General features: G+C 46.6%; 1 protein-coding gene across 2 annotated transcripts in view; it reads left to right on the forward strand.

The window, feature by feature from the left end:
- The first annotated feature begins 226 nt into the window (after window positions 1-226).
- The window catches only part of ABCA3 (ATP binding cassette subfamily A member 3), a 47,135-nt gene continuing 22,414 nt past the window's right edge, over window positions 227-24,947 (forward strand). Inside the window, exons 1-9 of one of the 2 annotated variants that reach the window (XM_085307021.1) lie at window positions 227-456; window positions 10,251-10,343; window positions 15,636-15,900; window positions 16,964-17,091; window positions 17,501-17,666; window positions 19,379-19,638; window positions 20,684-20,800; window positions 21,552-21,672; window positions 22,749-22,922. In XM_085307021.1, the coding sequence (XP_085163147.1) occupies window positions 448-456; window positions 10,251-10,343; window positions 15,636-15,900; window positions 16,964-17,091; window positions 17,501-17,666; window positions 19,379-19,638; window positions 20,684-20,800; window positions 21,552-21,672; window positions 22,749-22,922 (1,333 nt within the window). In that variant the 5' untranslated portion in view covers window positions 227-447. Of the gene's footprint in view, window positions 457-9,548; window positions 9,610-10,250; window positions 10,344-15,635; window positions 15,901-16,963; window positions 17,092-17,500; window positions 17,667-19,378; window positions 19,639-20,683; window positions 20,801-21,551; window positions 21,673-22,748; window positions 22,923-24,947 lie in introns of those variants that run through there. The other variant, XM_085307022.1, reaches the window with a different exon arrangement.

Consider the following 24,947-nt stretch of genomic DNA (forward strand, 5'->3'; position numbering starts at 1 on the left):
ACGGCAAGCAGTAGCTGAGATCATYCAATTTTTATTTATTTAATTTCCCCCCTCCCCCTTGGGTTCCTTCTGCGCCACTTTTCTTGCATTACTTCTTCTGGCAGGCAGCTCTCGGGCATCCTGCCTTGCACGGGCTGCATGTGAAATGCCGAGGAGCCCCTTCAACGATGTAGCTGCCGAAACGGTACGGCACTGGCTTGCAGCGAGCCCGCTGGCCTGCCCGGCCYGGCTGGGCTTCCCGGCAGTGCTGAGGGTGCGGTAGGGCAGGCGAGCGTGGTAGGAAGCAGTCACTGGTGGAAAACGCGTCTGCAAAGAGATTCGGTTGTTGTTCAAGAGGTGACCTGGTAATGCTGCAGTGCCCGTGGAAGTCTGACCCTGTGCTGTGCGAGAGGGTTCTGCAGCGGCGAGAAGCGGCTGTGCAGAGGAGAGGAAGGGGCTTTCCACAGGATGCTGAGGGTAAGGAGTGAAGCAGATTGCTCTGCAGAGCTTCCCTTGCCTTTTGCCGTTTGGTGGGCTTGGGGAGGTGGATGTTAGAGAGCAGCTTTGCCTCCTACCTGCTAGTGGCCCGAAGGGCAGAAGCCTGTTTTCTTAGAATCTCCAGGCCAGAGCAGATTTAAATCACTACTCAGAAGAACAGCTTGTGACTTCAGGAAAAGACGGCTTCCTGTTTAATTGAGATTGCCTGGGGAGAGCATCCTGGGACTGCCTGAAAATATTTGGCGCTGTATCGTGAAGTAGGCTGTCCGACCTTGTTCAAAGGCAGGATATGGGATGTGGAAGGTGGGACGTGGTTGCTTTGTTCTGTTGTGTGATACTTGAGTGCTTGTCTTGAAGCTTTAGCTGTGGGTGCTGGTTCTTGGCTTGCAGCATGATGCTTGAGTGCTCTCTCTCTGTACACACACGTGCAGATGACGAACATGAGAAAAAGTGCAGTCCTCTTTAGAGGAACAGCAAACACACAGCGCACCTCGCAGCTGGCTCCATGTAGTCATCAGGTGGGCTCTCAAAATCAAAGCCAGTGGCACTTCTATGCTTTCATGGGTTTGCTATGGACAAAGAGGGGTGAAGTCATTTCTTCTGGCATTTGGGTACCCAGATGCTCTACATACTGCAAAGTGTCTACCCCAGGTCTGTGTCGAAGAAGAGCTCTGCAGTGAATGGCATGGGAAACAGTCCTTGCTAAAGTAATACTTAACAGCCTGAACTGTCTGGGATTGATGTATATTCAAAGGACTGTGCACGTGGCTGAGCTGGTTATGATCTGTTGAGATCTGATGTGGATTAGATTTGAGACCTTGGGATGTTATAGAAAACTCTGGTTGCATTTACAGTGGAGATTAAGGCTGAAACACGTACAATTTTTGGCTGAGGCATCAGGAAGTGATAAGCTGCCTTTCTTCCCCTCTTCTTTCCTCTGCRTATAGATAACAAGTAGATAAGCATTAGCCTGATGAAAATACACTCCATGTGGATAGTATTCTCCTTTCAGAATCAAAAGAGCTCTTGAAATGCTGAGCTGGATGTGGGGAAAAAAGCTCAGATTTGCTGAAGTCTGGCCTGAGGCGAGTGTTACTCAAGGAGAAGGACATGTACTCAACTCCCTTAAAGGCAGTACAGTGCCTCTGCAAAGGATAAGCTTCCCATGTTGCTCACAGGAGTTGTGGTGAGCAAGTCTGCAGTGGACATATTGGCTGCTGTTTTGCTCGTGCCAGCCTCAGTCCTGAAACTGAGGGAAGTTTGTTCTGGCATCCATAGCAGGGCTGGGTATTTGTCAAACAACCCGGTCAGAATCTTTTACTGTGGCTCCTACAGGTAGGGCAGTGGGAGAAGCAACCCTGTATAGTGTCCTGCCAGCTAGATCCGTGCCTGGTTCATGCAAAGGCTCTTGGAAGTGCTGGCAGTGAGCAGACAGTTGCCACTTGGCTGCTCTGCCTGGGGCATCTTACCAAGCGGGAACCAGGGATACAAACAACTTCTTGCCAGTATGAAAAGCCACAGCTTAGGTTTGAGGGCTCAGACGCATGAAACTACTGCTTCAGAGTTTTTCTTTGCATGCTTTTAGCCCACAGCAAATAGAGTCAAATTCATTTAGCCCTTAAGGGAAGGGACCTAACCTGTAAATTATTTGCTGCAGGCTTGCAGTGTGCCCAGACGGTTAACGTAACCCTGCTCAATGTGTCCAAGCCCTCTGAGACACTGCCAGCTACAGTGGTTTTATAGCTGCTTTTCCTTATCTTATTCCCTCTCTCTGCTGGGCTTTCAGTACTGCTGAGTAATAAGACTTATCAGGTGAAAGAGTAAAGGAAGTTGAGTGATCGTGGCTCTGCTCTCCAGTGGGACACAGATAGCTCGTGCTCAGACATCGCCAAAGTCAAGCTTGTGCAAAGGTTTTTACAAAGATTTGTGTTCCTATCCCCTAGCAGGGCAAACGAGAGGCAGTAAGTGGTTTGCCCATGGGTTTACAAGAAAGCCTATGTGAAGCTCTGGGCCTTGTTTGTCAGCCTTGCCCGTGAGGCCATTGAATCTGCGGAGAGACGTTTGACTCTCCGTTTTGGTAACTTCAGTGTTACATGTAACTACAAACTCTCTTAAAAAAAAAATAAATAAATAAAGAAGAAGCAGAAGAAGAGAGAACGAACAGCTCTGATTCAGCATATGGGTTTTGTTTTTTTGTTGTTTGTTTGTTTCCTCCTCTCTTGCTGCTGACCAAAGTGTCTAATGTGTTGTCTGGGGCTTGTTTCAGCCACCCACAAGCTTGTCAGCTTTCTTAGGTGTGTCGGATCTGTCATTGCCTTGCTTCATCCTCAGGGTCTGGGAGAGAGGCCTTTYCCCAGGGCTGTGCCCAGCTCCAGTTCTGGGGCGTGCGGGTTGGCGTCATGGGGCGTACCAGGCCCAGGACCRACTGCCCAGTTTTGCAAACAAGATCTAGCCCAGGTGCTGTGTGCATTTGCTTCACTGTTCTGAGGCTTGAAGTTCATGGACAGAGACAACGGCTCCGTAGAGGTTCAATCATAGCTTTGTAGAAGGTTGTGAAGCTGCTAGCGCCAGGCAGCTGCCTGCGTGGTTTGTGTTTGAGTTAGGTCAGCAGACTTTCAGGTCCTGCCAAACTTGCAGCCTCCTAGAAAGTTTTATTGTTCTGTTTGCCCAACCTCTTCTACTGCAGTAGGATTTTTGTTTGTTTGTTTGTGGTTTTTTATATTATTCTTTGTTTCCTGGCCTGTGGCTTTGATTTGGTCCCTTTCATGATGCTTACGTCTCATGTAATGATAAGAAGGAAAAGAAAGAATAGCAGCAAGAGCTGCTGGTGACTCTGGACACTTCAGTTTAGCTTTGAACATCCAGTGCTGGAAAGAACAGAGAAACATYTCCCGGTCTGGGAGGGAGTGTGCAGAGGCCTGGTGTTTGAACAGTGCCCAGGAGAGCCCAGCCCCAAACTCTGGGAAAAGGTGGCTGCCGTCCTGGGAACAGCGTGTTCTCTGGTGGCAGTGGATGGCCGGATCTCTGAAGTGGAGCAGCAGGAAAAGGTCTGGCTGCACACACTGCCCCCACCGCTGCAGCTGGTATTCCAGGGATGCAGTTCTTCTTCCAGTTGGTGGGGAGAAAAGTAGTACTGATTAAAAGAAATGTCTGCCATTTCCAGGCCTTGTTTCTATGGAAACAGGACATCAGAAGAACAGAAATGCAGTAAATGCTCTAAAATAATTGCCAGCTCCCAGGAGCACATGGCCTTTTCTCCACTTGCTCAGCCCTTTTCACCGAGATGGCAGCCAGGGGTGTCAGGCTCTCGATGACAAGATGGTGTGTGAAGTGGGTCAGGAAGTGGGATACTGTGGCCTTTAACTCCATCGATGCTCAGCCTGTCCTGATCTAAACTGTGCCAACAGGAGAGCTCTAGCTCGGCCTGGCAGCTGATACGGCTGCTGGGTTATCCTGCTCTGAGCTGTGTTTGGCAGTGTGTGAGAGATTAACTCCTGCTTGTGTTGCTTCTGGTGCTGAAGTTTCACAGGGGCTTGTYGAGCAAAGAGGATGTTGCTGGCTTGTTTAGGTCTCAGTTGTGAGTTGAACTGCTGTGTCCTCGGCTCACTCTCAGCTCCTCCAGTCTCTTGAAGGTGAGGATGTAGGAGGACTTTCTTTCACTTTTGCTGATGTTGGTGGTGTTGACCAGGGTAAATCTGTACCCATATATTTAGGAGGCTGTTTCTCCATCTGTGGTCCAGTGCAGAAAGCAGGGTATTTCCAGTGTGAGGGGGAGGAACTTAGGGATCAAGCCAGTGCTGTTCTCTCTTCCTCTRTTCCTGTCACTTCGGGGGAAAATCAGTCTTATTTTACAGAGCTTAGTACTGAGGTCAGGTAGAAGAATGTTTCTGGAGGGTAACTTGACCTGCCTCTGTACTGAAGCTGCAATGCAAGTAGGGTTGCAGGTGAGTTGCACGATGTCCTCTTTCAAGGTAAACAGCGGTATATTTGAAGATCACCTTGAACTGGCTATGCATAACCTTCCTTTCCTGTGGAAGATGATCCCTGCACACTTGAGCGAATAGCCGCTGCTCAAGTTTGCCAGGAACCTGCTTTGACTTGGTCAAGCGCAGAAAGATTTATCAGAAGAATGAACAGGGGCCCGTACACTGAACCATCCATACATATGGACACAAGCCAGGGCAACAAAACCCCAGAACTTGGGGCTGATCCAGGGAGTGCTTTCCAGAAGTTTTTCCTTCTGGTTTTGCATGTTCTGAGTTGAAAGAACTATTTCTGTGGATGGCCAAAGCCTCAAAAAACTTTTTTGCTCTCAAATATGGTAGGAGTAGTCCTGAGTTAACCAAGCACCTTTCTTCTCTCATTCTCCAGAGAGCGAAAGGTTCAACGCTGATTTTCTTGGAACACTGAAGAGCTTGATAAATTTGGCAATAATGAAGTTTTCTTATTTTGTGTAGTGTTCATATTACTCAAGAGCTGCTTGACATTTTCTCAGAAACCTAACAGCTTTGATCACAGCAGTAGTAGCAGCGCTGGTGGTCAGAACGTGTCCAGTTCACATTTTGAGAGAGCGACAGGGTGAGTAAGCCAGAGAGACATGGAAGCAGGAGGTAAGATTTCTGTTAGGGGAGCAGCCTTTGTTTCTRCACTGATTTGTTGCCTTTTCCTTCATTGAAACAATCAAGCAAAAAATTTAACATCTTTCCCAGCCTGAATATGAAGGCAAAAGTTTTCTTCTTGCATTCCCCAGGGCATTTCAAAATCTTATTTTTGGTTGCTCAGCAAGATGTAGCTGCCTCAGTTTTTGATTTATGGTCTAATTCCCTTTGGTGAGTTATCATTGCTTCTGCAGCCATCTAAAGCCCTTCTGTGCTTGGGCTTGTTTTGGCTGTTGTGCCCCAATTTACCATTTTCAGTTTCTTATCTCAGGGCACTCTGATGGTCCTTCTGTGCTTAGTTTTGACTTCTCTCTAATACAAACCAAAACATTGCCACAAACTGGAGATAATGGGAATTGAGGTTACTCACTGCTGAGCTGTGAATGCCGATTTGAGATGTCTGATTGATTGGCTTTGATCTGGCTTGAAGTCTAAAACCGATTTGCAGCCTGTCCTGACTGGTGCTTACTTTGCTGTTAAGTACTTGCTGAGACTGTGGTTTTCCTCCAATGTGTTCAGCTCTCCATTCCCTTCAAATGAGTGCAGGAAGGAGCTTTCTGCTGCTAGGTGGTCCTTTTGAATGTCTGTCAGATCCTGTCATGTACTTTGCTGTGTGCAATAGGTAGCCACATGGGTTTGGGGGGCTTGAGAGAGGCCCTCTCAGTTTAGAAAAAGCCTGCATGCTTTCATGCTTTCCTTTGGTAAACAGATGACATTTCAGGCAGGGCAAATGTGGACTAGAGGCCAGCTGGAGACATGGTGCTTAAGAGGGCATGCAGTGAGTTTGAATGTGTTTAAACTGAAATCTAGCAGCAGCAGTGTTTGAAAAGTCCCATTTGCTGTTTCCCCTCTGCTTGTTGCCTGAAGAGGATTGTATCTGATTAGCTTCACTGGGCTGCCAGAGTGGACTGGTTCTTCTGAGTTTGTGTGTGAAGCAGGACACTCATGCTCAGATAGTACTGTTGCATGAATCTGGTATCTCCACATTGAATAGCAAAACCTGTGTGTTTCTTGCTCTGGGAATGCACAATTGTTGATTTTGGGGATGGGAAGGTGAGTGCCAAACTGAGAGAATACTTTACTGTGCGGGGCTGACATTTGCATAGGTTGGCTTTGCTCCGTGTGTTGGGCTCAGAGAGCTAGTTGTGTAGAGCAGGTTGCACAGAGCAGAGCAGATGAATAGGTGCTTGTTGATCTGCAGATCTACATTGGTTTTCATTTGCTCTTGCTGTGGAGCAGTAATTCAGCTGTCAATACTGTGCATGTGATGCGCTTTTACCATTCCTTGATACTGGAGTAAAGATCAAGCAGAGTGATTAGTTAACCTGGAGTTTCTCCTTTTGTTGGCCTGGCTGTTTCATTTTGAAACTTTGAATTCTCTGTTGAGGTTTGAGGTGATACATTGTATTATCGCAGCTTTCTATTTGGAAACCCCGCTCTGGGAGGGTGTTTGGTCTTGTAAGGTAGGAAGCAATTGCTATGCTTGTGTAGGGCAGCAGCACCCAATCTGTCCCGTTAGAATCAGTAGGAGGAAGAGTTGTCTTTGCACACAGGCAGCCTGCAAACTCAGCTGGGGGTGAGGCAGGCATCCCTGTGCAGGCTGGAGCTCTAGAAAAGGCTCTGCATAACTTACAAGAATAACCTGTGCTTTGCCAAGGTACAAGCCAACTGTGTCATCTCGCGCTGGGAGATGATCATCGGCTTAAGGCAGGCAGTCCAGCGCTTCCTGTTTCCGCTGCCTGGCTGCGCCACAGACGGAAGGGACTGGATGATTGCAGTGACTCCATGAACAGATGCAGTCCTGGATGCCCAGTGCTCCTTGCTGCTGTGCATGCTCATGCAGGCTGCTGAGAATTTATTCTTTCCCTGTTTCCATCCCAGCTCTCAAGGAAAGGTATCTCAGTCTACTTCTTGCCCATATTCAGTTTCTATTTAACTCTGCTTCTTCCATCCTTTCCCAGTGAGGAACCTGCAGGTGCAGGAAGGCTTGTTCTGAGTCAGTGCAGTGCCTGCAGACCTCCAACACCAAGGACAAGCCAGTTAACAGGCCAGCAAAGCCTTGATGGCTGTCCCTGCTTGTGGTCATTTTGGGCTATGTTTGCCCAAGGGGCTCTGGAAAATTTTCTTGGGTAATATGTAGTTCTTTGTGTATGTTCTGATACGGGAATGCTTGTTGTTCAGTGACTGCGGAGAGAAGTGAAGAAGGCCTGCATTTGCCATGGAGCTCCTAGAACCACCCAGTGTGTCAGGAAAGTTGAAAGACTGTCCCCCTCCCTGCCACCTCCTTGTCCAGAGTAGCAACACCAACTTGACACAGGACATGCCTGGAGACTGTGCTGTGTCCCTTCCCATCCTCCAGGTCTGTGGTTGCTCCTGTTGTTAACTAACAGCCTTCGGGACTGCTAGGATTGGAGGGAAAAGCATCTTCTTATTGCTCCTGGATCCCACCATCTGTGAGATCCCGCTGCAGCATTTCCCAACGTGACATGAGAGCAATGACTGAGAAACAGTGGCATTGCACAGGATGTAAAGGCAGAGGGGGCTGGTAGCACTGGAGACTTCATGATTGTCAGCAGTCACTGTGCTCCACCCCACCACTAGTTCATGTCTTTGCGACACTCCCAGCACAGTTAATCACCCTAACATGTGATCAGAGCTGGCTTTTTGGTATCTCTGCAAGTAATGGCTTAATGTAGTATCTGCTGCAAACAAAATCCACCCTACATTGCAACCTTCACTTGCACAAGCGCAAGATGTCTCTAAACATGGGCAGGTGTATGAGAGCGGACAGGTGCCTGCTACCTGGAGAATGTGCTGTTGTCTCCAGCAGCATTGCTGGTTTGTAATGTTTCCTTCTCCAAGTCTGTAGTGACCTTCAGTGCTGTCAGCTCACAAATCAAACTGTGAGGCTGGAGTTTTAAGCATAGGTTTGCTCAGCTGCAAAGAGTAACTCTGAGTTAAAAACTGAGAGCTGTCTGCTCGTGGAATGAGGCTGCTCATGCCAGGATAAAGCCGAACTGACTGATAGTCCGATACTGCCAGGGCCCAGATGAGCCATCTCACAGAAGAAAGATGGATTTTTTGCTTGCTCAGTCTCTGATGAAGCAGACAGAGGAGTTGCTCAGCTCAATAGCTTGTTTCCCACAGTTTAGCAGTTTGCATTTCTTGATCCCAGCTTCGGAATGTGATGTAGTGGAGAAGTGAATCTGGCTACCTGACACAAGACCTTCAGGTTTAGGTAGATACATAGAAGATAATTGCTTGGCATACTGCATAAGAGCAGGACAAATTTCTGAGCCTTCAATGGGGCTGTGCGCTATCTTTTCATCTCAGGTGTCCTGGGGTCATAATTACGCTGATGAAAATGGTCCTAAGTCAGACAGCTGTGGCTGTTGCATCTGCTCATGCTAGGATTGGCCACTTGTTTGTATTGCTTTACTAGATAACTTAGCAGGAGTATGTAATTGCAGCTCATTTCTTGGTATGACAGTAATACTTCATCAGGAAACTTCTCTGCAAATAGGGATCAAAACAATTTGGAGCGAGAGTTCAACTGGAATTGGGAAGAGGGCTGTGAGATTCTTTCAAAAAGAGCAGAATGAAGTGTATCACCCCACAGCACTCGTCTTTTCTCCTACGTGCTTTAATTCTGATAACCTGCGCTTTTCTCATTCTTGCCTCTCATCTTTTAAGTAAGGATCTTTTGGGAAGGCATTGCTAGTGTTGCAAACCAACAGTTCTGAAGCCTTGACATTCCAACAGTCAGAGGAACAATTTAAAATCTTTATCAGTTCCAAAATAATGGAACTGATAAACTTCTGCAAGTGGTTTCATGGCCTTCCTGGGACTATTTTTTGTGGTTCTGTAATTCTATGTTCCCACTATTTAACTAAAGTTTTCCATTCACCTGTTGCCGAGTAAAACACTGCTACAAAGCAGAAAGGATGAAGCTGCCAGATGTGAGTTGCAGGCTACACAATAGCTTCCTTTTCGTAGCAATCTTTAGGAGCTACTTGAAATGCTAGGGCAAAAGACTCTGGGATAGAAGTGTGCTTGAAGTGGATATTGCCTTTTTCACTTCCACTTGTGCAGTGGTAATCGTCTCACATGGCTGCTTATATGCTCTAACAAGCATGAATATGCTTGTAGTAATGCTATATGTTTTGTGCCGACTCTCTAATGTCATGGCCTGCATATTAGGCTCACTGTGTTGGGTGTGTGTCAGCACTTGAGTAATTATGATGTCTTGGTGTTTATAGGTGGATTTCCACACAGCAACCTCTTTTTCTCTGTATCCAGATGCTTACTGGTGTCATATAAGTCAGCTGAATGACTGGGATCTGATGACACTGGAAACCAAGATGCCACTGGCTCTTAATGGCTAACAACCACCCTTGGAGAGGGAGCACAGGAGAGTTATTTTTCCATTGTTTCAGAGAAGAGCCAGCTGTTGCAACATCAGACAGGAAACAGGGTTAGCCACTTGGATTTGTTACGGACAAGTATGGTCTGTGATGCCATCTTTCTGCTTCAGAGTGGGAGGTCTTCTAGTGGTGTAGTTGTCAGAAGCTCTTAAGACATGGAAGAGCATGTATTCTTGTAGCAAAATGAAACTTATATTCCTAGATGACCAAAGTATTTTTCTTCCAGGATGTTGTTGGTGGAGTTAGTGAGTGAGTATCTCAGTCTCAGGCTGTTAAGTTGGTCCTTGCTATGAGCTGTCAATGCTTCATGCTAAACTGGTTGCCACAATGCTGTTGGTGAAAGACTAGTGGAGCAGTACTGCTCATCGCAGAAGACAAACTTTCTTGTTGGGAGCTTTGAGAGCGGTGAGGAGAGCACAGGGCTTTCAAGCTTGCATTCTTCCCACACTACAAGAGTTCCTGAGTATCAAGCTGAAAGTGGAGATGCAGCCAAGTGTGGAGAAAGCTTTCTGGCTTATACTGCCCTGGGAGGGCTCCTGTCCTTTTAGAAACAGCGAACTTGGATGTGGGGACTAAGCAACAACCAAAACCCAGGAGCAAGGTTTTCCAGGGAGTTTCTGGGATTCAGTGGTGGAAAGCTGCTTGAATTTTTTAATATATGTTGTTCACTTCTCTTGGTTCTGCTTTCTAGAGTCCTGCAAAGTGGTGGCGGACCTCTTCTAATGGAAGAATGGTTGTACTCAGGCAGTTTGGGCTGCTTCTCTGGAAGAATTACATCCTGCAGGTAAGTTGGCACAGCGCTTGCAGCAGAGGAGCTGCCTATGTCATCCCTTAAAGGTGATCCCTTCAGAGCTTTCCTAATACCTAGATTCCCTGGTGAACCTTCTCTGTAGGCCCAGGATGGCTCTATTTGTGCCTATGGTTCCCTGGTGAACCTTCTCTGTAGGCCCAAGATGGCTCTATTTGTGCCTATGGTGTCTTTTTTTGTTGGGGGAGATGGACAGGGGTCTGTGCTCAATTACCTTGCATCCCTGTCCCTTCGACTGCAATTACACAATTTATTGGTTCCTCTCACTTTTGAAATAGGGCTGTGAGTTCAGTTTCCCCTTCTCAAGGGGCAGGATAGCCCATATGCCCTTAGGTGCAGCTGTGGCTTTTCCTCAGCCATCTTATTACATAGATTCTTCTACATCCTTTTCTGGAGATGGTGATTGCTGTGCTATGCCTGTAAACTTACCAAGACCCAAATGGGTTTTTCTCCATTACTTTCTGCAGTCTTCAGAAGCAACTTTTATGGGTCTGTGGGCTGCCTTAAACCACCCTTGTCCTGGCATCTGCTCTTAGTCCTGCTCTGTGCTTAGGAACTAGCTAGTTATGAAGTATTTAGGGATCTTAAGGCTAACATACAAACCATGGGCTCCAAAATAAGCATTTGTTTTGCATCACAGCACTGACTTCCTTGGCCTGTTGACCTGCAGCATCTTGCCTGCTGCTGAAATATGCTACAGCTCCTTTAAGTAGCTTGCCAAACGTTCCTTGGCAGATCCTGCAGATTCACAGTGGGATCTGGAGCCAGCCCCTTGCAGAGGGCAGTGAAAGAGGGAGAGCAGATCTCAGTGCAGTCTGGCCTTACAGTTTCAGTTACCATGCTGCAGATCAGTGCAATGCTGCTTAAAAATAAACAAATGAAAGAGAGGAGGGCTTGCTGGGTTGCCTGCAGCCCATGCTTGCAGCATAGCATGGAGCATGGAACAGATTGCAGAAATCAACTTTGATCTAAGGGGACCAAGAACTGATCCAAGTTGGAGGCCTTTGTCAGGAGCATACTCTAAAGACTAGTGTGAAGCATGATCACAGACCCTGTGAGTTTCTTTGTGTACACCACCAACAGCATGCAGAACAACCTTCTTTCCTTTTGGCAGTGGAATAAAACCTTCCTCTAGGTGTATCTTGGGGCAGGGGTATGTCCCTTCACCTTTGCATATTTTCTGAGGGCACAAAATGACTCAGACCTACGGTACCAGAACATACCCTGCAGTGTTTACTTCCTCTAAGTAACCATCAGAAAATAAGCTCCTGATAAAGAAGTAAAGCTCACAAATTATTAGCAGGCTAATTTAAAAATGGATGCTCTATGCAAGGGCTGGGGCATGTGACTTGCTTAAAGCTGACAGAACTGACCAGTTGATAGTGATGATTATAGATGAGTGTCCCTGTCGCCTCTGAAGTAAGGAAGCTTAAATGACTTCTGCAGGAGCAAAAGCCTGTGCTTGTAACTGTGTATTAGCTTCTGAGTTTATGGAGCCAGGCAACTCTTCTGGAGAAAGTCCAAGGGACTATTAGAGAGTTAATATGATAGTAAATCAGCAGGAGGCAGCTGTTCTGCAAGAGCTGCATTATAAAACCATCAGACATCTGCAACATTCACTTTTTATGAACGTGACCTTTTAAAAACACTTCTGCTCCCTGCCCCAATGCTTCCTGGCTGCAGTGCTGGAGCTGCCAATGGGTTTGCACCTAGGGCTACCACCTTGACCTTGACACAATGTCAGATGGTCATTGAGTCCCAAGGTCCACAGGGACTCTTGTGCAGCAGGAAATACTAAGCAAGGAGCTGTGTGTAATAGGTATGGCTGTGATTGCTCTCTGGATGTGGTTAGGTGGGAGGCAGCAGGTAGCTCTTTGCCCCTCCAAGGAGAAATCCAGAGATGGGCTGCCTGCTTTAATAACAGATATTGAACACTGGGGCAATGCGAGGGAGAAGCTGTGTGGCAAGATGCCTGTACACCCACCTCCTGAGCAAACCTGGGAAGAACAAATTTGAGCCAATTGCTGCAGTGCAAAACTGTCTCCCCCTTTCCAGGAGATCTTGAGAAATCAGGATGGCTCATGCTCTGGGCTCAGTTCCCACTCCTGCAGAAACTGCGTGTGGATCCTAGGATGTCTCATTTGCTTCTTTTTCTTCCACTTGAAAAATAAAAAAACATGTTCTGATCTGCAGAGGGCCCATGAGGTGTAACTCAGTGGACTGTGTGACAGAGACCTGCAGTTAGCACATGCAGCTTCAGAACAAGCCGTCGTAGCAGCTGCGGGGCTATCTGGAGTGCTCATACATCCAGAGCTGTGGTCCATACTAGGATGGAAGCAGGCAGGGGAAGCAGTCAAAGGCACACGGATGGGGGCTCACGCCCCAGCAGAGTGTTAACCTTATGCAGATGCCCAGAGTCTGGGCATCTTTGTTTATAACAGCAGAGATGGTTTCTATGCTAAGCTGCAATCTGGACTGTTGCATTGCAGCTTCCAGCAGACAAGTTGAATAAGAGTATGCCAAGTAGGAGGCAGTTTAGCAACACCCAATTTTGGGGAGATGTCAGGGAGGAGCTGGACCATCCACATAAAAAACAGTTGCTGAGACAGCAAGTTAAGGAATAAAATGTCTTGGTGCTTCTCTTGCCTCATGTGCCTTTGTTGCTGCTCTTTCTAGTCCAGTGGACGGCTGTGCAACACCATGATTTTTTAAAGCCTTTTTTAGCAAGAGCCCTCAGAAAAGGTAAGTGTTGCTGCTTCTGCTCTGGGCATACACTCAAAATGAGCAGTGCTATGAATCCCAGCGGGGAGCTGAGCTGCCTGTTTTGGCAGTGGGTGTATTCATAGCCTATCCCAACTGCCAGATAAAACTGATTAGCTTAAACTGCAGTAAATGAGGTTTAGTTTAACGTGTTTGATCTTGCATGTGGCCCGGGCTAAGGTCACACGCAGCCAGTAAAGGTGGCTCAGCTTACAAGAGGAATCGAGGCAGCTGGATTTACCTTCACACCCTTGCTCATGCTCTCCTGAAGTATGGTTTCCCTATGTAGAAAGAGAGCTAAGCAGGTACAAAAGTGCCTTTTCCCCTGGCTCTGTGTTGTCCACTGCATGGGGGTCCTCCAGCAGCCAAGAAAAGCTATGCAAGCAAGCCCTGCCTCGGTTTCCCTTGACATTACCCAGTCCAGCTTGTTCCACATTTTTATGGGTTTATTGTTTGACATTTTATGCGCTCACCGCTCCCCTCTCCTGGAAAGGAGCATGACTTTATAACTTTATGAGCATAAATCCAGTAGTTAGCAGCATATCCTAGTACCTGGGGTAAAACAAGTCAGGGCAGCTGCTCTGCAGGACCACAAGGCTGCATTTCTCTGAGAACTACTGTTCCTTCTACGTTCCTGACCCTCTGCACCTGGTGGTGTTAGTCCCTTTAGTCCAGCAGCTTTTGTCCTGCTTCATGGCTGAATCCACAGAATCCTTGTTCTTCTGGCCCCTTTTTCCATCAGTACTTCCTTTGCAGAAGGCACCTGGCCAGGTAATGCTCTTGGTTTAGGGTCAGCCAGCCCTGAAGTGAGTTTCTATTTTTTAACGTGAGACATTTGTTGCAACTGTGTCAGCAGTTCCAGCTCTGCCAGAAATCTCCACAGCTACTTTCTGCTGCCTGCTCTGTTGCAGCAGGTAGCAGCTGCTTTCTGATCAGAGAGAGGACAGATAATTAGCCACTGGAGATCCAGACCTCTCTGTGAAAACAGAAGTAGGTTCAGCTCTCCAGTACCTGTCTGGCCACCTTGTAGCAGGGCATGTTGCCCAGTGATAGAGGAAGTGGAGTTTTAAGTGCTAGTTAACCTGGGTTAGTAGTATGTGTTAGTAGTACATGGAGAATATGAAGTGTTCTGGGAGGCAGCATTGACAGAAAACTAGAGACATCTGCTCTTGGGGGCTGGAGGCTAAAGTTCTGGCTTTGCGGCTCAAGTGCATTCACTGTACTGAATTGTCCAGTGGCTTGAACTTGAATTTAAAAAGTAAGTGAGCTGATGTGCTTAGCGCAGACGGATCTTAGAAGTAGAACCTCGGCTCTTGGATATGTTTTTCGTGCTGTTTGAGGATACCTGTCACATGTAGCTAAAAGCTTTGAGGGCAAAGTTGCTTCTCCTATCTTGCCTAGGCCAGACCTGAGCATCCTGCTCAGCGCTTACTGCCGGGCAAGCGTGTCAGATGCCGCAAGAGGCAGCTGAGTGGCATGGGACTCCTTTGCTGCCACACTGCTGGATGCACTTGGTTTGCACTCTCCCTGACACCTTGCTGTCACCTGCCAGCTACTCCACCTGCCTCTTCAGGCTCTCAGGTGTTATTCACCTTCTGACAGGTGGTCTCTGAGGGCCGGGGGAAAAGCTGCAGCGAACAGTACTTTTGATTTCTGTGAGAGGAGTTCCTTTGTCCCTCAAGCTATTGCTTGACCCACTTGCCTGGCTTGGCAGGAAGAGCTGCCGTGCTCTCAGGGTCTTGTCTGCTGGCTGAGGTGTAGAGTTGATGTCCTAGTTGCATGCAACTGCTAATTTCTGGCAGAAGGTTTCAGTGGCTGTATTAGCTTTCTGTGCTCTAATTTAACTCCTCTTTGCTTGTTTGTTCCATCTTTCCTGTTATTTAGCTACAGTATTTTTAGTTTCTAGTCCTTTTAAGTATTGGTTATAGCTGCCCTACATTGATAAAAGCTGTTCTCTTTGCTCTCCTGATACCGACTGGTCCCCACATAGCATTTTCCCTCTTTGCAGGAGCACTGAGATATATTGCTGCAGTTGCTCACAGGAGTGATTTAGGCAGGCATCAAAGAGTGCCTGCTCTTTGGAAGAGTTTCGTGAAAAGGCAAATAACCAGCTAAATGCATATATTCTGTGGCAGCATAGCTGAGAAGTATGTAAAAGCAACACCGTTTAAAACCGAGCATGTTTAGGGAAGGAGACAGAAAACACCTTGACTGGAAAGTCCTGAAAGCTGCAGGAACCTTCTGAATTTAACAGCAAGTCTTGCCTAGTCTCACAGTCGATTCACATGCTTCATTCATTTGTGGTCTCCTACAGAAAAAAAGCAGCTCACGAAGTCTTTGCAGCCCTGAGAGCTGTAAAATGCAAGAGCCCTCTGATACTTCTGATGCATGGAATACATGTGCCATGAACTTTGTTGTGTTTCATCTCCTTTGAGCAGGTCTAACACTACTTATATCTCTTACATCTTTTATTATTCTCTCTTTTTTTTATTTCCTTCCTTGCTACAGAAACGGCAGATTTTGGTAACGGTCATAGAAATCTGTCTGCCACTGCTGTTTGCTGCCATCTTGATTGCACTTCGTCACCGGGTGCATTCAATCAGCCACCCCAATGCCACTATCTACCCTACCCAGTCGGTGGATGACTTGCCAGCATTCTTCTATCACCGGCATCCAAGCAACCCTTGGGAGCTGGCGTACATCCCCTCGAACAGCAGTGCTGTGAAGAACATTGCTGAGGCAGTAGAAAAAGCTTTACCGATCAACATTAAAGGTTAGCAGGGGCTGGGCGTTGTGGCTTGGACTTATGCATCTCTGAAGCCGGGCATGCTTCAGAGGCCTAAATTGAACACTGCACTTACAGCTTTGGTGATGTAAGTGCATTCCTAAATTGGGACCTGTAGGTAGGATATTCTAAGTTCCTGAGATGAAACTTCTAAAGGACATGAATTTTTCCCTAGATAAAGCATTACTAGGGTGCAGAGACCAGCATCTAACTCGAGCACTGAGTGGCAATGTTGGTGGCAGCAGCTTCACTTCTATGGGCTGAGCTGCCAGCTCAAGTTAAGAGTTCTCTTGAAACATAGACTTCTGTTCAGCAATCAGTCAGCTGTGTCACTTGCTGTTATGGGTAACATCCAATACTCATAAAGCAAATTGAGTTTTTAAAAAATGGACGTCCTCTTCTATGTATTTGACAAATTTATGTCTAATCAGTCTGTTTTCTACCCTAATAATTGTTAGAGTAGCCAGAATTTCTCAGACTGATTTTTATTAAGATAAATCTTGATGCTCTTTTCCCAGAATGCATCACTCATTAGACTTTCAAGGCAGTGATTTTGCTTTTGTTTTACTAAAGCTACCTGACTTAGTTTTGATTTTTGTTACGTTTTCTGTTGCAATTTCTGTCTAGAAGTTGAAACATACTGGCCTTAAAATAGCTGAATAAAGTGGCTGTCACTACCCTGAAACGATGTATTTGATAATCTTGTTGCACAGAAAATTTTAATACTTCAATTTCTTGTTCTGAGCTCAAGAAAATACTAGAAATTTTCAGTGGAAAGATATCTGATCTTCTGCTCTCAAGGAAGAGAAAAAAAAATCTGCCCTCCCCATGATGGGTACGGCTACATCCTGTACAAATTCCCCATGCTGACACCGATGATGTTTTTTGGCTCTAGTTGGAGCGCATCCATCCTGCCCAGAAAGACTGTCCTGAAACAATATGACATTTGTGGTGACTGTCTTCTGGGTTTCAGCCTGCTCTGTGAAATGCCATGCTCTGCGGACTGCAGCTCCTACAGGCTGCTCACAGTCTGCCTTTCCTTCCTCTGCAGCTCAAGGTTTTTCCTCAGAGAGGGAATTTGAAGAATATGTGAAGTTGGACAACCGCTCAGGCAATGTGCTGGCAGCTGTTGTGTTCAAACACAACTTCAGTCAGAGCAAGGCCCCCTTGCCCCTCCAGGTAAGCATTGCTGCTGAATGTGCGACCACAGCTCAGAGGTGAGCAGCTGGGGCCAGATCCCCACATCCTACAGAGGGAGAATGACTGTTTTAACCTTGATGGACAGCTGCTGGCAGAGGGGGGCTGATGCCAAGCATCCTGGCTTCCAGAAGGCCTCTCAATGCAGCCAGATGCTTGTAGGGGTGCCCAGACATGCAGCTCTTCCATCAGCACTTTACAAAGCCTGATTGGAGGGTGAGGAGTTGACTCTCAAGCCATTAACAGTGGCTCAGTGCAAGTGCTTGAAGGGCCGGGTCAACGTGAAGAAGGATATGAGGGTGACAGCCTCTTCTGGCCCTTGGTGATGCACGGAATTGCTCCTCTTTCTGATTAATCTGTGACACAGAACTCCTTTCTGTGCTCCTTGCAGGTTGATTATGAACTGCGCTTCAAATACAGCCCAAGGAATGCMCCCCGGAGTGAGCAGACCGGCTTAAACCCTAACCTTGACCGTGACTGGCACACCAGCTACCTCTTCCCTCTTTTCCAGTTGCCCGGTCCCAGGGAGGCCAAGTTTGCAGATGGTGGAACACCAGGTGAGGGTTTGCTTTCATTCCACCATACATCATTTGCCAGTCTGTAAGACAGACTTTATTTTCTGTATAGTGATACACTGTACAGTATTCACTGAGATTCTGAGTATAAATAAATATCCCATAAATTAGAATCTCTTGGGAAATGCTGGCCATCACCTAGCCTAGTCCTACAGCAGCCAGCTGCAGAAATGAGGCTTTCCTCAGCATTTCCCTCCACCAGTTGCTGTCAGCTGGCAAGGGAGCTCACTAGGCCAGGAAGGGCAGGATATGGGCTTTAAAAATGCAGGGGATTTGTGAGGCAAAGGGTCAACATCATCTCTGTCAGTCTCTTACTAACAGATAAACAAGTTCTCCTTGTGTGCTTGATGACTGTGCCCTGCATGCCGTGGATGCTGCAGGGCTTGCTTCCCACTGCTTTAACCAGTACAGCTCTAGAACAAAATGGAGGTGTGGGATGACAGTCATCTTCCTAAAGGCTCTACAAAGCCTTTAGGGAGAGCATCTGTTTGGAAAGGATGCCTCTGTTGAAAGTAGTTGGATAAGAATAAATTTTATTTACTTGAATTTTAAAATTTAAACATGTATTATTTTCGTATTTTAAATGTGTTTTTAGTGGAAAATTTATTTCAGGTCCGGACTGTTTAGGTCTTATGATACTCCAGAAATACGTCGCAACTAAACAGAGCAATTCTGTGGTTTTAGCACAAGTTTATAAAGAAAGCCAAACCACTGAGTGGGAAACAGCAGTGAAATTCCAGGTGCTGGCACTGGTTTAGGACCAGCCCAGTCCTTGACTTTTGGAGTTTCCTCTGTGGCTACAAAAAGGATGTTTCCCTCTATTCAATTTCTTATTCCATTTGGTTCAGTAGCTACATCAAGAAAAAGATTAGGAGACTGGGAAAGCGGGCAAACTGATTTTTCTCAGAGGATGTAGGTAAAACAGCATGAAGGCACTGTATCTACTAGATTGAACAGAGACTTTTAGATCAACTCCCTTACTACAATATTTGTTTAGTCAATCAGTTGATATAAATCATTGTCAGTGAACTCCCTTTTTTTCCACCTTTTCCATATCTGTCCAGGATGTTTTGGGCAAGTAACTTTCAGAATGCTGATTTGGAGCTTTCTAAAGGGAATTCTAGTTTCCATTCAGGTAATGTGGTGGAAATCACATGTAACAATAGAATAGTATTTTTAAAAAATGCTATTTTCTAATGCACAAAAATTTAAGCCAATTATGTGAAAAATGGGCTATATTCTTCCCCAGAAAAACCTACTTCAGTATTGCGTACTCCCTTGGTTTACTGAAAAAGGCCAGAATTTCATACAAAAACTCAGTTCAGTGATATTTTTTGTCATTTGTGATAAATGAGAATCACTTTCCTTAAAAAATAAAAAGCAGGGGCAGAAAAGGATTGCCATTTAAATCAGTTTCCTGCCAGCTTTTTTTTAAATGCTTATGAGAGATTTAAATTGCTCTGATTTTAATCCTTCCCAAGCCCTTTTATGCCAACTGAAATGACAAAGAGTATTTTGATGGTGATACTTATTTTCCTTTTCTAAGAGCTATTTTTTCTCTTCTATTCTTCCCAAACAATCCTTCTCTTAGAGGCTACTTCTCTTCCTGAAAAGGTCTGTGCTGCTCTTTTCTCCCTTTGAATTGATCTGCATAGAAAATGCACACATTTTTCTCGTGTTGTTTTGCCATGCAGGTTATATCCGGGAAGGCTTCCTGGCAGTGCAACATGCCTTGGATAGAGCCATCATACAATATCACACTAATGACACCAGTGCCAGCCTGCTGGAGAACATCACTGTGGTGGTACAGCGCTTCCCCTACCCGTCATATGTCAATGACCTCTTCCTTCTTGCCATCCAGAACCAGCTACCCTTGCTGCTCATGCTCAGCTTCACCTACACCTCACTCAACATCGTCCGTGCTGTCGTGCATGAGAAGGAGAAGAAGCTGAAGGTAACATAAGCAGGTCATGTGGACTGGTATTTCCCATGCTGCCCCTTTTGTAGGCTTTAATGCCCCAGGAAGAGCTTCCCCTTGCTTTGTGCCATTGAGACCTCCTTCTTGAGGGAACAACATCTCCAAAGTAATAAGCACCCACTGGTCTGTAACCCATATTTCTGTCAGTGTAGACAGCTCTGTGCGTTGTGCTTGCCTTCCTTGCTTTACTGCCCTCACTATGCCGTGTTTTCTAACAGATCCTTCCTTTAAAAGAACTGGATAGGAACAAAATTCCCATTAGGTTTGGAACCAGCAAGCGGCAGGTGGGGAGAAGGGATGACAGAGGATTAGCAGACTTTAGGGAAGAATGTCGTTAATCCTTTTGCTGGAACCCAGCTCTGTTCTTCCTCGCTCTGCAGCCTTATCTGCTTAGCAGTGCTGTTGGATGTCAAGACTGGTGTTTCTTGTGGACTAGAGGCTATTTTGAAAAGTGGCTTCTTGAGAGGACAGCTCTTGTGGATTCAGGAATTCGGTGTGTGGGAAGCAAGATTTCTTTTAAATTTAGCAATCTGTGTTTCTAGATTGTGGTATGTGGGTGGTTAGGAGTTCAGCTAGTGTCATGGTTGCAACATCAGGCCTGAGGGTGCAGGGCTGGGTTTCCTCTAGGATGTTAGATTGTCCTGCCCTCCAGTCTACCTTGCTGCCAAATGACTGCAGCGGCCCCACCAGCCTGAATTGCTGTGGTTTTGGATCCAGCTTAGCACTTCAGGGAAACCTTGTTCTCCTCATCCCTCTCAGCATGACTTCCTGCTGTGATGGTGGCCTCTGTTCAGGGAGGAGGCCTTGTATGAGGATGGAGGCTGTGTATGAGATTGAAGGCTGCATAGGGCTGCTAGTTGCTGAGGCTACCTTATCCCTCAGCAGCACTGAAGCGACACAGCCACCGTTTCCACTTTCATAACGGGTGCCTGGCCTTGCTCACTGCCACGTGAGGTACTCTGGGCCCCTTTGCTCAGGAAGTGTGGGTGCAGCTCTGGGTAACAGCTTGACCTTTCCACAGGAGTACATGCACATGATGGGCCTCAGCAACTGGCTGCACTGGAGCGCCTGGTTCCTCATGTTCTTCCTCTTCCTGCTGGTGTCTGTGTTTTTTGTCACAGTGCTCTTCTGTGTGAAGGTGAGTATCTTTCCTCAGGCCCACATTGCACAGGTGAGTACTGCTGTGCTGGCTGGGCATGGGGATCACAAGTCTACTGTGTTGTTGGCTGAGGAGAAGGAGGACTATCCTGGTAATTCAGAATTCCTCCTTCTTCCATGTGCCTAATACAGAGAGCCTTTCTCTGAGCCAATTCCTTGCCTAACTGGGTGGGTAGAGCTTAAGCTCTGTGCAGGATGAATGCACTTGGGAATGCACCCAGGAGCTTGATTCATTCATTCAGGCTGGGCCCTGTGCCGCTGTTGACTGTAGAAGGTTGACCCCCCCACCCACTCCCAACAAGTGGGCTAGGTGCTTTAACAGCCTTTCACACTGCCTATGTCACCCAGCATCAGGATGAGATTGGAGGGTTAGAGCTAGGCAGGTGCAGGGAAGGTCCAGGTATTCTTGGGCCTAGCAGGAAGTCTTCTTCTTGAGTCTGTGAATCCTTGGAGAAACTCAGGCTCTCCTGCTTCTCTGTATCAGCACTACTAGAAACAGGAGGCAGCTGTCATGGGTGGAAAGCAAGAGGTCCCCTGCCTCTTAGATCCTGTGCTACAGGAGGATAGCCCACACTTCTGCCATTTGGGCTGGCAGGGAGGGCCTGGGTGTTCTCTATCTATCTCTCGGTTTGTTTTTAACTGATGGAAAACATCAGGCCTTGGCTGCCTATATGTGCCTGCAGCTGTAGCCGACTTCATCAGCTGCAAGCATAACAGGATTTTCTCGGTAGGTGAGCGAGCAGGGAGCAGTGCTTACCAACAGTGACCCCACACTGGTGTTCACTTTCCTCGCCATATTCTCCATCTCCTCTATCTCCTTCAACTTCATGGTGAGCACCTTCTTCTCTAGAGGTGAGTCTGTCTTCCCTGTTTGCCTCCTGTGGCTGATCCATTACCTCATGTGTATCTGTTACACAGCTCATCACTGAGCCTCCCTCAGGGCTCTTAGACAACCCCAAAGAAGTGTGCTCCAGGGAGACAGGGATTTGAGCAGTTACTGGGTTTTTGGTGGTCTATGGTCAGCTTCACCTGTTCTCCTTCCTGTTCCCCAGGATAAATGTGTGACTAGAGAAGCTGCTTCTGTGCCAAGGTTTGTTTTTTAATCATGTATACACTAGTATCTCTTGAGATATCCATTCATCTTCCCCACTGGCACTCCAGAGAGCCTGCATTTTGCAAGCACCTTCATGGTAGGAACTGTGTGACCTAGTGCCTGTAAATCCATACTTGTAAATGACCTAGGCTTTTGAGTTAGGGGGTCCGTCTGGTGAGATGCTGATGCTGTTTCGGGTGGTAACAGGAAACTCGCAGACAGAGGAAAACACATAGCATCTGTTTCCCTGTCCCTGTGGGATTTACAAATCCTACCAAGGCCATGAGAGAAACCCACACAATGCAGAGAGTTCATTCTGGGCCTTGTGCCGATGGGCCTAAGAGTGGTGTTTCTCTTGCCAATAAGCCACGCGTGGAGAGAGCAGCATGGTGTAAAACGGACTTTTTTTTTCGTGATTTTGGTTGAAAGGGATCTCTGGAGAGATCTTGCTCTGGTCCATCTTGCTCAAAGCAGAGCCAGCTCCAAAGTTAGATGAGGTTGTATAGGGTCTTGTTTGAGACAACTTGTCTTGATGCACAGGGCAGGGTCCTTACTTCCCTCTTCAGCTGTGTTTTATATGTCGTGCTTTTGAAGGGGATGTATATACTGTCACTTCCCAAACCAGATAAACTAATCTTCATGGCCTCATCTAGGTGTCTTGGGCCTCTGAGTGCTATGCAAACTGTGGTTTGAGGTGGGTTGAGTGCTTTAACAACTGTCCTGTGTGGAGACAGTATCCAGCCCTCCTCCTGCAGGATGGAAAGCTGGCAAGAAATACTCAGCGGCATCACTGTGTTATAGGTGTTTCCCTTCCCATTTTTCTCTGTCCTTGCAGCAAACATTGCGGCTGCTGCTGGTGGCTTCCTGTACTTTTTCTCCTACATCCCTTACTTCTTCATCTCACCCCGCTATGACCTGATGTCCCACAACCAGAAGCTGGCATCCTGCCTCATCTCCAATGTGGCCATGGCAATGGGAGCACAGCTCATTGGCATGTTTGAAGGAAAAGGTGAGTGAGTGCCTCTTGCATCTCATACTCATTGCTGCCAGTCAGCAGAGGGAAGGAAATTAGTCTGGTGTTGTGCAGAGTTTGCTGAAAGCTGAATGTCTTCATCCAGTCCTTTGGCTCAGCCTGCCTCTTGGCCTCTCTTTCTCTGTGGTGGGTTGGAACTGGCTTATGTACACTCTGAAGGGCATAAAGAAGTCAGAGTCATTTTCCTGCTCTTAGCAAGAGTGGGAGGACTAACTGTTGAATGTTCCTGCAGGTCTGATCAGCTTTGCCCTTTTGAACCCTTGAGTCTGACAGCTGTGAAACGGAATCTGGGCAGTACAAAATTCTATAGTCAGTCACTTTGATTACAAAGTTAATTCTGTTCTAAGGGGTGGGAATTAATTGCATCCTCTCCTTTCCCCTCCTCCCTTTTTTTTTAATTTCCATGTAAATGAGAATTTGCTGTTGGTTCCAGTAGAGGCCACATTTTTGCAAAGTGATAGGACTGAATAGAAGGCTGCAGTGACAGATATCACTAGAGAAGAGATTGTTTCTTCCCAAGGCACTTACAAAGAGTGTGAAGGAATAAGCCTGATGTTCCGTGCAAAGGGTGGGACTGGGAGCCTAGAGATTTCTGTACAGTTCCTGCTGCATCTCTTCTCTCCATTGTTGTTTCTCCTAGATTGTTCTAGGTTGGCTGTATTGCAGTCTCTTCCAGAGCCTCTTTGTGTTTTTGCCCTGAAAACTTATACATTGTGATTTCATATATCTCCTGTAAAACTGTGGTAGACTGTCTTCTAGGACACAGTGTCTGTACAAAGAAACATGATACATCTTCATTTCAGAAGATGGCTATGGGAATTAAGTCAGGCCTGCATGAAGTGCATTGATGCAGCATTGATGGAGATCCTGTAATCATTTACATACAGAATGGCTTGTGGGATAGCTAACAGACTAACAGAGAAGAGAGGGGAAGCAACACAGGAGCACTCTGAGCTGCTTGCATGCTGTCACAGGTGATTTTATGGCTGAGAGGTCCAAAGGGGTTGCTAGGTTTGATTCTTTGATGTTTACAAGGTGATTGAAACTCTTTGTGCAAATCTGTGCTATCACTTAAATGTTTGTCACTGGCTCTGGAGTTTCCCTTGCTGATATGGCTCATTTTAGGTAAGTAGGTTTAGTGTAGATAGGGTTGGCAAAGAGTTAAACATCATCACAACTGGCCAGTTATCTGCAGGTGCAGATCTGCATTCTCTGCATCTGCTCAGCTTCACTGAGTACTTCACAGAGCAGGAGAAGCAAAGCTCCTGTCTGTCAGGTCCTGCAGTCCCAGAGATGTGGCACTGACCACAGAGCTGATTGGCTGTACAAGGTTCTGCCCTCAGCACAGGCAGGRTGGAGCAAGGAGGGTCCTGCAGTAATTCATGTGTTTCAGCCAAAGGCTTCACCAATTATGCTGCTGAGCTCACTGAGTGTTTGGGCCAGACGGCTCTTTTCTTCCATGGAAATTGAAAGGGGTTGTAGTAACTCAGGTAATGGGTAGTGCGGCACTCTGTGTAGCGTAATGCAGAGATACCTGGGTTTGTGTAGAATCAGCTTGCATTCAGCAGATGTTGTTAGTTTTGATTCAGTTCCAGGCTTACTGGACTGGGAGCATTCAGTGTTTCCATCCCAGGTCAGGACGTGCTCAATAGACTGGACCCAGCACCATGCAAACATGGAGGAGCGATGTGGATATTGTGCAGTGTCCATGTATGTAAAACCATGCTGAATCTGATATAGCAAATCTTAATTAGATGCTCAGGATGCTCCTGTATTTGTGCAGAGTTAATGCACAGCCTGAAGAGTCCACCCAGCAGTACCTGAGAAATAACTGCATTTTTTTTTGCTTTAAAACATATCAACAGGCAGGGACATACTCAGTGTGGAGCCACACATCTATTAAGTACTAGCACGTTACCTTCTCATTACCCAGCAGTGAATTAGGACAGGTAGATGTTATTTGACAGTCTTGGAGAACACATGCTGCTGTGCTTTATCCTT

The sequence above is a fragment of the Rhea americana genome, unplaced genomic scaffold (genome assembly GCF_003343005.1).
Source record: "Rhea americana isolate MKP2758 unplaced genomic scaffold, rheAme1 scaffold_250, whole genome shotgun sequence".
NCBI lineage: Eukaryota > Metazoa > Chordata > Aves > Rheiformes > Rheidae > Rhea > Rhea americana.